Consider the following 12852-nt stretch of genomic DNA (forward strand, 5'->3'; position numbering starts at 1 on the left):
CCAACAGCACTCTCCATCCTCCTCACCCTCCGCCACCCACCCTCCTTATCCCATACCATCTTTCGTTGAGATGCTCCGATTTCGTCTTTACCACCCAAGGCTGCCCAGTCCATCCTCCTCATCATTTCACTTCATCATCCAGCAACACCATCTTACATGGCAATCGTTCACCCCCATCCCCCAACTGCTGCTCTCTGCACAGCTCCAAACCCATCCACCACAACCAAAGTGACACCATCATTGTTGTCTGTTATTCTCCATTCTGCACTGTCCATGGAACACCCAACATCTGCCCTTCTTGACCCATTCTCTAACTCCCTGGCAACCTCCTCTCTCATCGTCTTAGAGCAAAAGAGCACTGTCCCCATACTGTCAGGTTCCAACAGCACCACCTTCCATCTTCCACCATGGACATCATCTTCAGCCACTCACAAGCCCTATAATTTCCTATCCTTCACCACTCAAGGGTGCCATCTTCCACCAGCCACCATTGTAAATTCATCATCTTCTACCTGTGTACCCAATACCTTTGCCTCCTAACTTTCATCATCCACTTATGGTAGCTCATAATCCTTGAACACCTGGTGATGCCGCCTCCCATTAACTTTCTCCATCTCCACCGCTCAACCATCCGTCTCTATAATCCTCATTCCCACCACTCAACCATCCATCTGTCTAATCCTTACTCCCACCACTCAACCTCTTGGGTCCTCATATCCACCACTCAACTATCATCTCTGTAATCCTCATCCCCTCCACCCAACCACCTATCTCGCCAATACTCGCTTTCCACTACCAAGCAGTGCCATCCATCAGCATGGCTCTCCTCCACCTTTCATTTATCATGACCCAATGGTACCATTTTCCACAATTCATCCTTAGCAATCCATCATTCTTCCCCATCTAAGGACCACTAGACATTCCACTATGTCAGGACCACTGACATTCTCCACCCTCCCTCACTCATCACTTACCTTTTCCCATTCACAGTCTCTACATCAAAATGCTGCAGTCCAGTGATGCCATGTGATTTGGATGGTCTCCATCCTCCACCACCTGACACTTTCTTTCTCCAATCCCACCTTCCTCTCTCTTGGACCATCAACAGTACTGCCTATCACTGAGTGTTCATCATTCTTTTTACTCTTCAAATCATTTCCTCTTCATTTTATTCCATCTGCCACTGGCCAAACATTTGCCCTTTCTAATCTCCCCTCTCTCCATCCATTGCTGGTAACGCATCACCCTTCACCAAGCCACGGTTCCATGTTCTACTATCATCCTCCATCCACTTCTATCCGGACATTCTAGTCTCCAATCCCACCTTCCTCTCATCTAAGACCATCCTGTTTACCACCCTCCTCTGTCACCCAACAGTGACATCGTTCATTGAGTCTCCAATCCCCATTCAACCAATTCAATGGTGCCATCCTGAACTACCCATGCACAATGACCGACAGTGCTTTGTCCATCAGGGTTCACTATCCGCTGGTAACATCTGGACTGACATTCCCATGCCCCATCATTCTACCCATGGATTCTCCAATTCTGGCGCTAACTTCCATGCTCTGTCACCTAACAGTCTTCGTCAGACCCCATCTATAATACCTGCCCTCTCCCATCACCCAGCACCACCCGCCTCCACTGGGTCCTCTCCAGTCAACACCGTCTACTCTCTCCATTCTCCTCTCTCTCCACACAATAGTTCCAATTCCTAGCACCTGGCACCCCCCCACTGTCTACCACTCTTTTCCCATCTACAGTGGCCACTACTTGACACCATCAACCCATCACCTTTCCCCCAGCCTGCCTTCAGCCCTCTAATGCTGCCCTCCATGGTTGCCGCTTCCCAGCTAATGCCCCACTCACTCCCTTTTACGTGATCGCCGTGGACTATGTCCCCCAGTGAGTAGCGTGACATGTGCTCTGATGGGGACACCATGGGGTCACGGTCCTCTCTTCCACCTGCTTGGTGGTGGGGGTGATTGTCCAGCTGGCCCACTCACTCCTCTTCCACCCAACCCCTGGGCGTTTGCTTCCACCCCCCAACTAGGAAAGCCCTCTCCAGACCAGCAGGGGAATGGTGAACTGCCTGAAGGGTCTGTCCCCGTACTTACCCGGGCGTCTGTGACCTTGAACTCCCGCAGGATGTACTGAGGCATGTTGTATTCCGCCATAGGATCCACCACGAAGTACTGGTAGCGGGCGGAGCGCTCGGCCGGCCAGTACTGGTGACACTTCTCCTGTTGGGGGGGTGGGTGCTGTGGTCAGCCCGGCCCCCGGTCACTCCCTAGCCCGCCCTGCCCCGTATGGTCCCCGGCTCACCCGACCCATCTCCCTCAGCTTGGTCAGCATCACCACGATGGTCGAGTTGTTCTCCCAGAGCATGCGCCAGAAGTCCTCCGTGGTTTCCGCCAGCGGGCCCTGCGTGGCGATGTAGGCCTTCTGCTGCCTGGGAGGGGGGAGGGGGGAGGGGGTGGTGGCAGCGGTGAGTCTAGGGCCCCAGGGAGACCCAGGCCCAGGCATCATCTCCCTCCCTATCTGGTTCAACCCCCACAAAGAATCCTGTTCTGCACCTGGAGAAACCACCAGTCTCAGAATCACTCTAGCTTTGTGAGGAAGCTGTGGGACTGTCTGTAGGCATCTCTGCTTTCATTCTCCACCCCCTCCAGGGGCATTAAGTTAATATCCATTGTCTGCTCAGGCCAGGCTCCCCTCCAGGCCTACATATAGCTGCCCATTCCTAGAACACCCTCCTTTGGCTCAGGGCTTCTCAACCTTGGCACTACTGACGTTCGGGACTGGACGATTGTGATGGGCCCCTGATCTGAACCAAGTGGGGTGTCCAGCAGTATCCCTGGCCTCTGCCCACTAGAAAGTGTTAGTTGCTCAGTCGTGTCTCTTTGTGACCCCATGCATTGTAGCCCACCAGGCTCCTCTGTTCATGGGGATTCCCCAGACAGGAATACTAGAGCGGATTGCCATTTCCTCCTCCAGGGGATCTTTCCGATCCAGGAATTGAACCTGAGTCTGTTGCATTGCAGGCAGATTCGTTACCATCTGAGCCACCAGGAAGCCCTAGATGCCAGTAGTAACCCTCCTCTCTCAACTCCCATTTTAACCATCAAAAACATCCCAGATGCTATTAAGTTTCCCCTGGGGGGCAGAACTGCCCAGATCACTGCTCTTCTCTGAGAGAGATGGACAGATGGAATCAAATTCCAGCCAGCAGCCATCAGTTAAATGCATATCTCAAGAGTCCCTCCACCTCAGCGGTGACTGCATGGGGCTGGCAGGGTCTACTGAACTCTCTCCCATGCAGGACTGGAGCCCCGGTAGCAGCTAGGGCCAGGTTTACCTGTAACCATCGATGAAGCTGGCATTAATGTAGTCAGAGCCCTCCACGCCCCGGATAGGTTGTAGGCAGACCCGGGTGCTCTCGTAGGGCATGATATTAACCAGGCGGTTCTTGAACTTGTTACAAGGCAGATTGGCACTGATGAAGCGGGATGTGTGGGCTTTGGAGTTGGCCAGCCGCTGTGGAGATGAGGGGACACCATCAGGACAGCCTCCATCTGGGGACCCAATTTCCCTGGGGCGGGAGCAGGCTGTGTGTTCTCAGCCAGAGGGCTAGCAGGGCCATGGTGGGCAGGGGAACACCAGCCCTTCTACCCTCTGGTCCCCTGAAAGAGGGGGGGAGGTTGAAGGGAGAGAACTCTGGTCTCCTGCTTAGCCCCCTCTCCCCCACCCAACCACAGCATCCTCTACCCCTTCCTCCCCACCCACCTTGAACTCGAGTTCCATGCCAGTGACGTGCTCGCCTGGCTCCACCTGCGTCAGCTTCTGGATGTAGGCGTAGAGGCTGCGGGCAGGCACCTCCGTGTTGCCGCAGCCCACGGCCTCCAGCAGGGCCTCGTGGATGAAGCTGTACTGGTCCTCCGTCTGCACCATGTAGTTGCGCTGGGACCTCATGAGCGTCACGTGGCCGTACACGTCCACCGTCTTCTCTGGCTTGATCCGCTCCAGCATGGCATCAATGACGATAAAGCAGCCTGTGCGGCCCACACCCGCGCTGTGGAGATGGAGTGGGCCATCAGGGGGCACCCGAGGGCCAGGGGAGAATGGGGGACAGGGCACAGAAGGCAGCCGGGAGTGAAGGGGCGGGGGCCTGGTACCTGCAGTGGACCACGATGGGGCCCGCGTCCGGCGGGTTGCAGGTCTTGACTCTCCGCAGGAAAGCCAGGAACGGCGTCGGGTACTCGGGCACCCCGTGGTCTGGCCACGCCGTGAACTGGAACTGCCGGACCTCCCGTTTCTCACTGGAGCCGTTCTGGGGGTGCCGGGGACACTGTTGGTCAATGCAACCCACCACACACGTGCTGGGGGCCCAAGCTCACGCCTCCAGACCACCATGTCCCTGAGCGCCTGATTTGGGCACCCAGCTGCTCCGGGGAGTGGAAGTGTCTCCACCTCAGTGTCCCCATCATCTTCGTGCACTGCTCCCCATTTCTCCCTAAACCTGCTCCCCCATCTCAGCTGATGGTGGCGCCGTCCTTCCACACACTCTGGCCAAAATGTAGCAGGAGTAGCTCTTGACTCCCTTCCCCTGCGTGTCCACATGCAGCATCAGTCAGCACTGCCCGCTCGGCTTTCCAAGTCTATCCCAAGCCCACCCACTTCTCACTCCTCACTCACCCCCTCCACAGTGATCACCTTAGTCCAGCTCACTGTCATCCATCCAGACCAGAGCAGTCACCTGTTCCCCCTGGGTGTCCCCACAATCTATTCCCTCCACAGCAGCCAGAGAGTGCTGGTGAGCACCTGAGTCAGGTCCCGCTGCTCCTCTGCCCAAAGCCTTCCCTGGGCTAAAAGCCAGAGTCGCCCCTGCCCCTGCCCCTCCTCCAGCCACACAGGACTCCTCACGGTTCCCCAAACACCCAGGGCCTGTGCATGTGCTGTGCCCTCTGCCTGGAATGCTGCCCCCAGACCTCTGCAAAACCTTCCTCACCAACTCCAGGTCCTCCACTACATGCTCCATTCTTCCCTGTTTTACTTTTATGTGTAAGATTTCCGGTTGTGTTACATATTTGTTGTCCACGTGTTGTCCACTAGACTGTAAGCCCCACAAGGGCGGTACCTGACACACAGTGTCTGCTTAATGTGTCAATCAACTGAAAACCCTCACTCTTGTCTTTCTGCTCAGGTTTCGGGCACCTGTGCCAGGTCCATGCTCTTATGTTAGGGCACGTGGCTGGCTGCCAGCTCCACACAGGCGCTGGAGCACCTCTCTCTCCCTACATGACAATAAAAAGTGTCCCCAGTCTTCCAAGGCACTAGAAATAAAAATAAATGGCACCCTAATGAAACTTACAAGCCTTTGCATAGCAAAGGAAACCATAAACACAACGAAAAGACAGCCTACAGAATGGGAGAAAATATTTGCCAACCATGCAACTGAGGGGCTTAATCTCCAAAACAGATGACGAACTCATATAGCTCAACAAAAAACAAACAACCTAATTGAATAATGGTCAGAAGATGTAGACATTTCTCCAAAGAAATACATCAAAAACTCTACAAATTCCAAGGGATGGAGAGGATGCAGAGAAAAGGGAACCCTCCGACACTGTCGGTAGGAATATTAATTGGTGCAGCCACGGTGGAGAACAGTATGGAGGTTCTTCAAAAAACTAAAAATAGAACTACATATGACCCAACAATCCCACTCCTCGCCATATATCTGGAAACAAAACTCCAGTAAGATACAGGCACCCCTATTCCCAACAGCCAGGACATGGAAACAATCTAAATGTCTGTTGACAGATGAACGGATAAAGACGTGATACATATATACACTGTATTACTCAGCCACAAAAAAGAATGATACAATACCATTTGAAGCAATATGGATAGGCCTAGAGATTATCATACTAAATGAAAAAAGTCAAAGTATCATATGATAAAAAATACCATGATATCACATGATAAAAAGTATATGATAAGTTATGATATATGATATCACATATGCTATCACATATATGAGAACACTTATCACATGATAACACATGCAGAATCTAAACTATGACACAAATGAACTTATCTACAGAACAGAAACCAGACTTGTTGCCAAGGGGGTTGAGGCAGGGCTGGAGTGGGAGATAGGGGTTAGCAGATGTAAGCTATTATATATACAGACTGGATAAACAACAAGGTCCTACTGAGCACAGAGAACTACATTCAATATCCTGTGATAAACTATAATGGAAAACAGTATTAAAACAAATCATGTATACATACACCTAAATCACTTTACTGTACAGCAGAAGTTAACATTCAACTATACTTCAATAAAAACATTCAAAGTGCCCCCAGACATTGCCAAATGTGCCCTGAACGGCAAAATGCTGCAACCGAGAATGAGTGAGTAGAACACAGGGAATCATGTGATAGACAGCAGCCATCAGTTAAATATAAAGATTCCCTCTACCTCAGCCCTGACTGCCTGCTCTGTCCTCCATCCAAGACTGGAGGCCCCTCGACTGCATGGCCAAGACCCTGCCATAAACCCAGGCTGGGTGAGGGAAGGAGTCAAGACTGACCTTGGTGTGGGGGGGTGGGCAGGGTGTTTGCTGGTGAGGGGAGCAGAGGTTCATTGCTAAATTGGATTCTGCCGGTTTGTCCTGCTGTGGCTGGAGACAAGAGCTGTTCCCCTGAGTCTCAGTGTCCCCATCCATAAAGAGACCACTTGAGAATGTGCCCAGCCTAGGTCAATGTGGTTTTTCTTCCGTCCAATGGGGAGTTCCCAGGGCAGAAGCTCATTTTCCTTCTCCGCCCACCATCGGGCCCTACCTTGTGTAGGGAGAACGTCCTCACGCAGAACGTGGCCAGCTCGATGGTGTCCAGGAGCGTGACCTGGATGAAGCCGTAGGTCTCCGTGCCCCTGTTGGGCCAGTACTGGTCGCATTTGATCTGCACCAGGTGAGGGGACACAGGTCAGTGTGGGCTGGGACCAGCTCAGGGCTCGGGGGCCACAGGGTCCAGGTCTCACCCGTGATTTCTCCTCTAGCCGCGTCATCATGACAATGGTGGCCGAGCGCTGCTCCCACACCATACGCCAGAAGTCGCCGAAGGTCTCTGGCAGCGGCCCCTGCGTGGCGATGTACGCGTTCTGCCGCCGGTAGCCGTCCACGTAGTTGGCGTTGATATAATCACTGCCCACGATGCCTAGGCCGGGGGTAGGGGAGAAGCCAGAGTTAAGTGGGGGTGCTCTATCCTTCTAGGCTGGCTCCACCTGGTCCATCGCTTAAAGGAAGCCCTCCGAGACTGCCCCAGTCTATCCCCAAGGAAATCATGGTGCATATACTCCATGGTTTCTCTGCCTCAACATTACTGCCGTTTGGAGATAGACTGTTCTATGTTGGGAGCTGTCCTTTGCATTGCAAGGTACTGAGCAGCATCCCTGGCCTCTACCCTCAAGACGCCACCAGCACCCCCGCCCCCCGCCAAGCTGTGACAACAAAAATGTCCCCAGACACTGCCAAATGTCCTTTGTGGTGAAGCTGCCCTGATAAAAGCTACAGATGTAAAGGATGGATAGAAATCTGTAGTGGACAGTATCCATTAGTTAAATGGAGATCCAAAACTTCTCAATGGCTTCTGGGTAGGGTTGGGCCAGGCCTCAGTTTCCCTGCCTATCTCCTAGCTAGTCCACTCTGGCCTGGCCCCCCTGGCCAAGAGGAGACATGGGGTCTATGTGTTCTCCATGGAATGAGGACAGGCCAAGGTTGCTGGGGAGAAGCCTGGGACCCTGCATGCTACCTTCGATGGGTTGGAGGATTACGCGAGAGTGGTCGTAGGCGATGACATTGGCATAGCGGTTCTTGGGCTTATTCACTTCCAGGTTGGAGTGCTCCCACGTAAACTGCTGGCCCGGGTCGATGGACTGTGGGAAACGGGAGGCAGGAGATGTCAGGGTGGGCGTCTGTGGGCCCCAGGAGGGTGGGAGATGAGGGAGGGGCTGGCTCACCTCATACTCCTGGGAGAGCTTGAGGCTGTCGTTGGCCTTGAGTCGTTCAGTGTGCTCTGCCATGTCCCCGATGGGGATGGGCGGGTGGCTGAGCATGCCTGCAGGGAGAGCAGACCCGCCCATGTGGCCAGTCACTCAGGGGGCCAGGCCGGGGAGGGGAGGGGGCAGGGGGTGCTCTACGGAGTGAGTCTGCGATGGACGAGCTGCGGGTTAGAGGGGGTGGCAGGGAAGAGGAAGGTTTGGGGTGGGCCCCATGGGGGCAAGGAACCCAGGCCTGGAGGAGGAGCACTAGGTGGAGTCTCCCCCACCCTCCCCAGGCCCCCCCCGCCCCGACAACCAGCTGGGGAGGCAGGTGCTGGGGGAGGGTTGCCCCGCAGGACTTCAAGCTCCTAGTGCCTTGTGGCAAGAAGCAGGCAAGTGACACAGAGATGAAGAAGCAGATGTGGCTGGCTGAACCTTCTGGAATATCGTCCCCCTGGTGAGGGTGGGGGGCCCATACCCCTGTCTGCCCCCTTGGGGATGGGAGGGACCAAAAAGTCCTCTGCCAGGTGGAGCTGAGGGGCTGGGGAGGGGACACACGGGGTATGTGTGTGTAGGATGATGGGGTGGGCGTGGGTGTTTGTTCCCCATCTTTAGGCCTGCCAGACGCTTCTCTCCTGGGGGCCCAGCGGCCATGCACGCGCACACACACTCAATCAGCATCTACCGGGAGGGCGATTGACAGCTGCGTGCCAGCACCCAAGCACCGGTGTTAAACCTACAGGGATTTGCCAAGTCGACTGCTGAAGAGCTGTTGTCCACAGCCCCTGTGTGCTGCCCCAGGGCCCGCGTCTAAGAGGTCTGAGGCTGGTGTCTATTTGACTGGTGGGTCCCCCTGCCTCTCGCGTGTATTCTGACACAGACCTGTGCCCTACATCCCTGCTCCCAGCCCCGTTCTCTCTCCTCCTGCCTCTCTCTCTCACACACACGCACGCAGTCACAACCTGCCACCTTAGGGCCCAGGGGACCAGACCCCTGCCCCCTTCGAGAAGCCAGCGCAGGACAGGTGGGCGGAGAGAGAGGAAGCCGGATGGAGAAACCAAGGATGAAAACAAACAGGAGCGAAAGGAAGCCAAGAACAGAGAGACACCGGAACTAACTTTCAAAGTGAAACCCCGGCTCCCTGAGGGGGCTGCTGAGGCCTGAATCTGCAGAAACAGCAAACAATAAATAAATGAAAACACGCGGGGAAGGGGGCCCACCTCCTCCCACCCCTCGCTGGGTGCGCGCACAGTGGTCGACGGACAGATAGATGCAAAGGGCAGAGCAACTTCAACAAGTGAGGGACACATGGCCGTCAGGGCCCCAACCAGAGAGCCCGCGACAGCGGCTGGGCATCACTTCAGCTGGATACTGGTGAGTCCTGATTTTCAGCTATGACTTTGGAAAGATCTCAAAGCTTTTGGGTTCTTCTGTCAACCTGTCGTCCCCGCACCCCGCCACCCCCGACCAACCTGGCCTTGGGTCCCTTGTTGGGGGTCAGCAGAGGGGATTTTAGAGGAGAAGCAGGATGGTGAGGGAGAAACTTGGGGGCAGGAGAACATATGGGCCCATGCCATGGCTGTAAGACGGACAGAGGCCATCAGTTAAACATACACATTTAAAATTCTCATCTGGATGGAAACAGAATTGACATAAGCTAGTCCAAAGACAGAAGAGAGAAGAAGAGAATACAAGGGATGCCATGAGACTTTTCATGATCGCCTGTGGAGGGCTGCAGCCATCAGGTAAATATAAATGATCAAAACCCACATTTGTAGAAACATGGAATTAACATGACAGTTATAGTCCAGAAATAGAAAAGAGAAAGAAATATATTAGCAGCAGCATGCAAGACTATACATGAGCCCATTAAAGCCCCCATGGTCTCTTATTATGGAGGACTGCAGCCATCAGTTAAATGTTTAAAAATCTCCATTTGGTTGGAAACAGAAGTTAACAGGAAGCAGTTCAGAGACAGAAAGTGAAGATCAGGGTGTAGGTAGATGTCACCATGCTATGAGCTCCCAAGGAGAGATCAGCAGCCCTCAGTTAAACTGAAAATCCCTTAATTTGGTTAGAAGCAGCTGGCATGAGCCCATTGAGGAGGAGGAGGAGGTGGGTACTGAGGGGGGCATTGCATATGAAAATGATCAAGGGCAGGGTCCTGATTCAGTTCTCCCACCACACGTGGCAGGGGACTCAGCAGAATCCTCTTAATCTACAGGGAACTATAATGAAACTGGGAGAGCATGAGCATATGTGGCCACAGAGGGGGTAGAGAGAGAGTGTGGTGGAAGTGGAATTTTTGCTCCTTGTTAGAGGCGCTTCCCCGGGGAGGGTGGAAAAAACCCGAACACCCACCACTGAGTGGCCTTAAGACTAGAGGTGTGAACAGAGGCACAGCTTTTCCTGCCAGAAGGAATGAGGACTTAGAAAATGTTTGCTTCTGTCTTTGCAGATGTCCTTTAAGCTCCTGGAGAAGACAGCAGCCACCAGTTGAATGCAACTTCTCAAAAATCTCCCTAGATTGTAAGCACAATCAATCCCAGGACACTTCCAAGCCCAGAGCCACATGGGAATCTGGGACTGAAGAACTGCACCAGGCACTTACAAGGATCCATCGAGGTGGCCGCTTCATCTCCCACTATGCTACCTCCCTCCCGTGGGTGTTGTCCCTGGCGCCCGGGATAAGCACATACCTGGTGTCTGGAAGTTAATGCGTCTCATTTCCACAGGGTCCTTGGGGTGGTGGGGGGCGAGGTCGGCGTTGTTCAGCAGGCATTTGGTGCGGGGTTCAGAGTCCTTTCGTTTGCTTTGTGTGAGCAGACAGAGATGTGTGACCCAGTTGTATGTGACTCGGCTTCCCACAACCACGCACAGACACATGTGCAAAGGTTGGAACAACTAGGTTCCTGCTCATCCCGTGGGTGAGGTGCCACCCCAGCCCCTGTCCTCAGCCTCCAAAGGGCAGGACCAGTTCTTACCTATCAGGCTTACTGCTCCCGGAAGCAGACAGGTGAGAAGGAGGGAAAGAAGGCAGGTGAGGGCAGGCTGGCCATCAAGAGCCTGTTCTATGACTGTGGATGGCTTTCTTTCCCCCCTCTGAACCTTGGTCTCCAGAAAATGGGGCTAATCCCTTCCAACTTGGGTCTCAGCCTTCTAAGCTGGGACATGTCCCACATGACTTCATTTAACAGGACAAAGGGAGCGTTCCCCCCCACCCCCCCCAATCTTGCACGGGACTTAACAGGAGTCAGATCACTGGACAGGTTGGAATGCCAGCCCTGCCATTTCTCAGGCTGTGTGACTTTGATCAAGTGGCTTAACCTCTCTGAGCCCTGTTTTACCTGTCTGGACCACAGATGGCTTCTGTGATCATTCTCTGAGACATCCTTTCCCTGGATCTTTCCAAACCTCCCACCCTTAGGAAGGCCTCCCTCCTGTCGAGTGGGGACACGCAAGGGGCTCACTTCTTGTAGAGCAAGATGGCAATCACTATGCAGATAATGAAGACCACAGCCAGCACGGGCCCAATCACCCAGATGAGCCCCTCCTCGCCGTCCACGATGGGCTGGGGATCTGGGTTGTCCAGCTGGAAGGGGTCTGAGAAGGGGCTGGCCGCAAATGTCTGCAGAAATGGGGTGGGGGGGACTTCCGTCAGTGCCCACCGCCCTCAGGGTGGCCAAATGGGTCTTCCTCAAACACAAATCTGTGTCCATCCCCTACTCTAAACCCTCCTACGGCTTCCAAGAACACTGCCCATAGTGGTCTGGCCCCGGCCAATCTTCACTCTTCCCCTCCTCTCCTCTTTCAGACACTCCTAGGTCCTTTTTGTTTCTCTTGCACCCCAGACCTTTGCACATGCAAATTCCAGGATGCCTTTTCTTTACCGAACTCCTACACATCCATCAAAGCCCTAGTTCCAAAGTCCTTTCCTCTAAAAATCCTTCTGCTTGGGAGGATCTGCGTCTGGCTCCGAGGTCAGGGCCCTGGGGACTGAGGCCACTCTGGGCATTCTGGGTGTGTGCAGACACCACTCAGGACTTACAGGCTCACTCTTCTGCAGCACAGCAAGCACAAAGAGGACATATCGGTGGCCAGGCTCCAGGCCCTTGTTGTCGAAGCCTCCATACTGTTTCTGGTCCCCAGGATGGAAGGTGTGTGGCAGCACTGAGAAGCGAGCCGCAATGTAGGGTCGGGGGACCTCCAGCTGACGCGAGTGCCGCAGGCTGCGCCTCTGCAGCCGTGCGATGTCCTGGATCAGCTGTGGGAACAGAGGCGTGGGCTGCTCAGGACCCAGCTGGGAGCCACCGGGCTCCTGAGAGCCGGCACATGTCTAGGCCCCAGTCCCTTACCTCCTCCAGGTCCATATCCTCTGGGCTGCCCAGCGGGGTCAGGAACTGACCACCACGAGATTTGCGCAGTGGCACCATCACGATGAAGTAGCTCCTGGCAGGAGACAAGAGTCACAGGGGGCTGTCTACAATCATGAGCAAGGGATGCTACTGGGCTGAGTGAGGGCACCACCCCTCTCTGAATCTTCCCTTCCATTCATACCATGGGTATATGGCCCAGGTCACGTAGGACTATAATTTCTGATTCAAGCCTCCAGGGTTTTGATCATGTTGTACCTTTTGCCTAGAAAACCTACCCCGTGCAATTACAGGTGACCCGTCAACAACATGGAGATTAGGGGGTGCCAACCCTGCCACTGCACAGTGGGAAATCCACATGTAAGTATAGTAGGCCTTCTGTATCCATGGTTTTCCATCTATGTGGATTGTGTAGTACTATAGTGTGTACTT

At 54.0% G+C, this 12852-nt stretch overlaps 1 protein-coding gene across 10 annotated transcripts in view; it reads right to left on the reverse strand.

The window, feature by feature from the left end:
• The window catches only part of PTPRS (protein tyrosine phosphatase receptor type S), a 112350-nt gene that overhangs the window by 5893 nt on the left and 93605 nt on the right, over nt 1-12852 (reverse strand). For 2 of the 10 annotated variants that reach the window (XM_043466283.1, XM_043466282.1), the window contains exons 17-31: nt 12403-12496; nt 12096-12311; nt 11518-11675; nt 11032-11043; nt 10747-10859; nt 9166-9213; nt 8027-8124; nt 7819-7942; nt 7049-7224; nt 6850-6969; nt 4176-4348; nt 3787-4072; nt 3359-3537; nt 2326-2452; nt 2118-2243 (exon numbers count right to left, since the gene is read on the reverse strand). In XM_043466283.1, coding sequence (XP_043322218.1) covers nt 2118-2243; nt 2326-2452; nt 3359-3537; nt 3787-4072; nt 4176-4348; nt 6850-6969; nt 7049-7224; nt 7819-7942; nt 8027-8124; nt 9166-9213; nt 10747-10859; nt 11032-11043; nt 11518-11675; nt 12096-12311; nt 12403-12496 — 2050 coding nt within the window. The remainder of the gene's footprint in view (nt 1-2117; nt 2244-2325; nt 2453-3358; nt 3538-3786; nt 4073-4175; nt 4349-6849; nt 6970-7048; nt 7225-7818; nt 7943-8026; nt 8125-9165; nt 9214-10746; nt 10860-11031; nt 11044-11517; nt 11676-12095; nt 12312-12402; nt 12497-12852) is intronic. The other 8 variants (XM_043466290.1, XM_043466288.1, XM_043466291.1 and 5 more) reach the window with 6 other exon arrangements.

Source organism: Cervus canadensis, chromosome 4, assembly GCF_019320065.1.
Source record: "Cervus canadensis isolate Bull #8, Minnesota chromosome 4, ASM1932006v1, whole genome shotgun sequence".
NCBI lineage: Eukaryota > Metazoa > Chordata > Mammalia > Artiodactyla > Cervidae > Cervus > Cervus canadensis.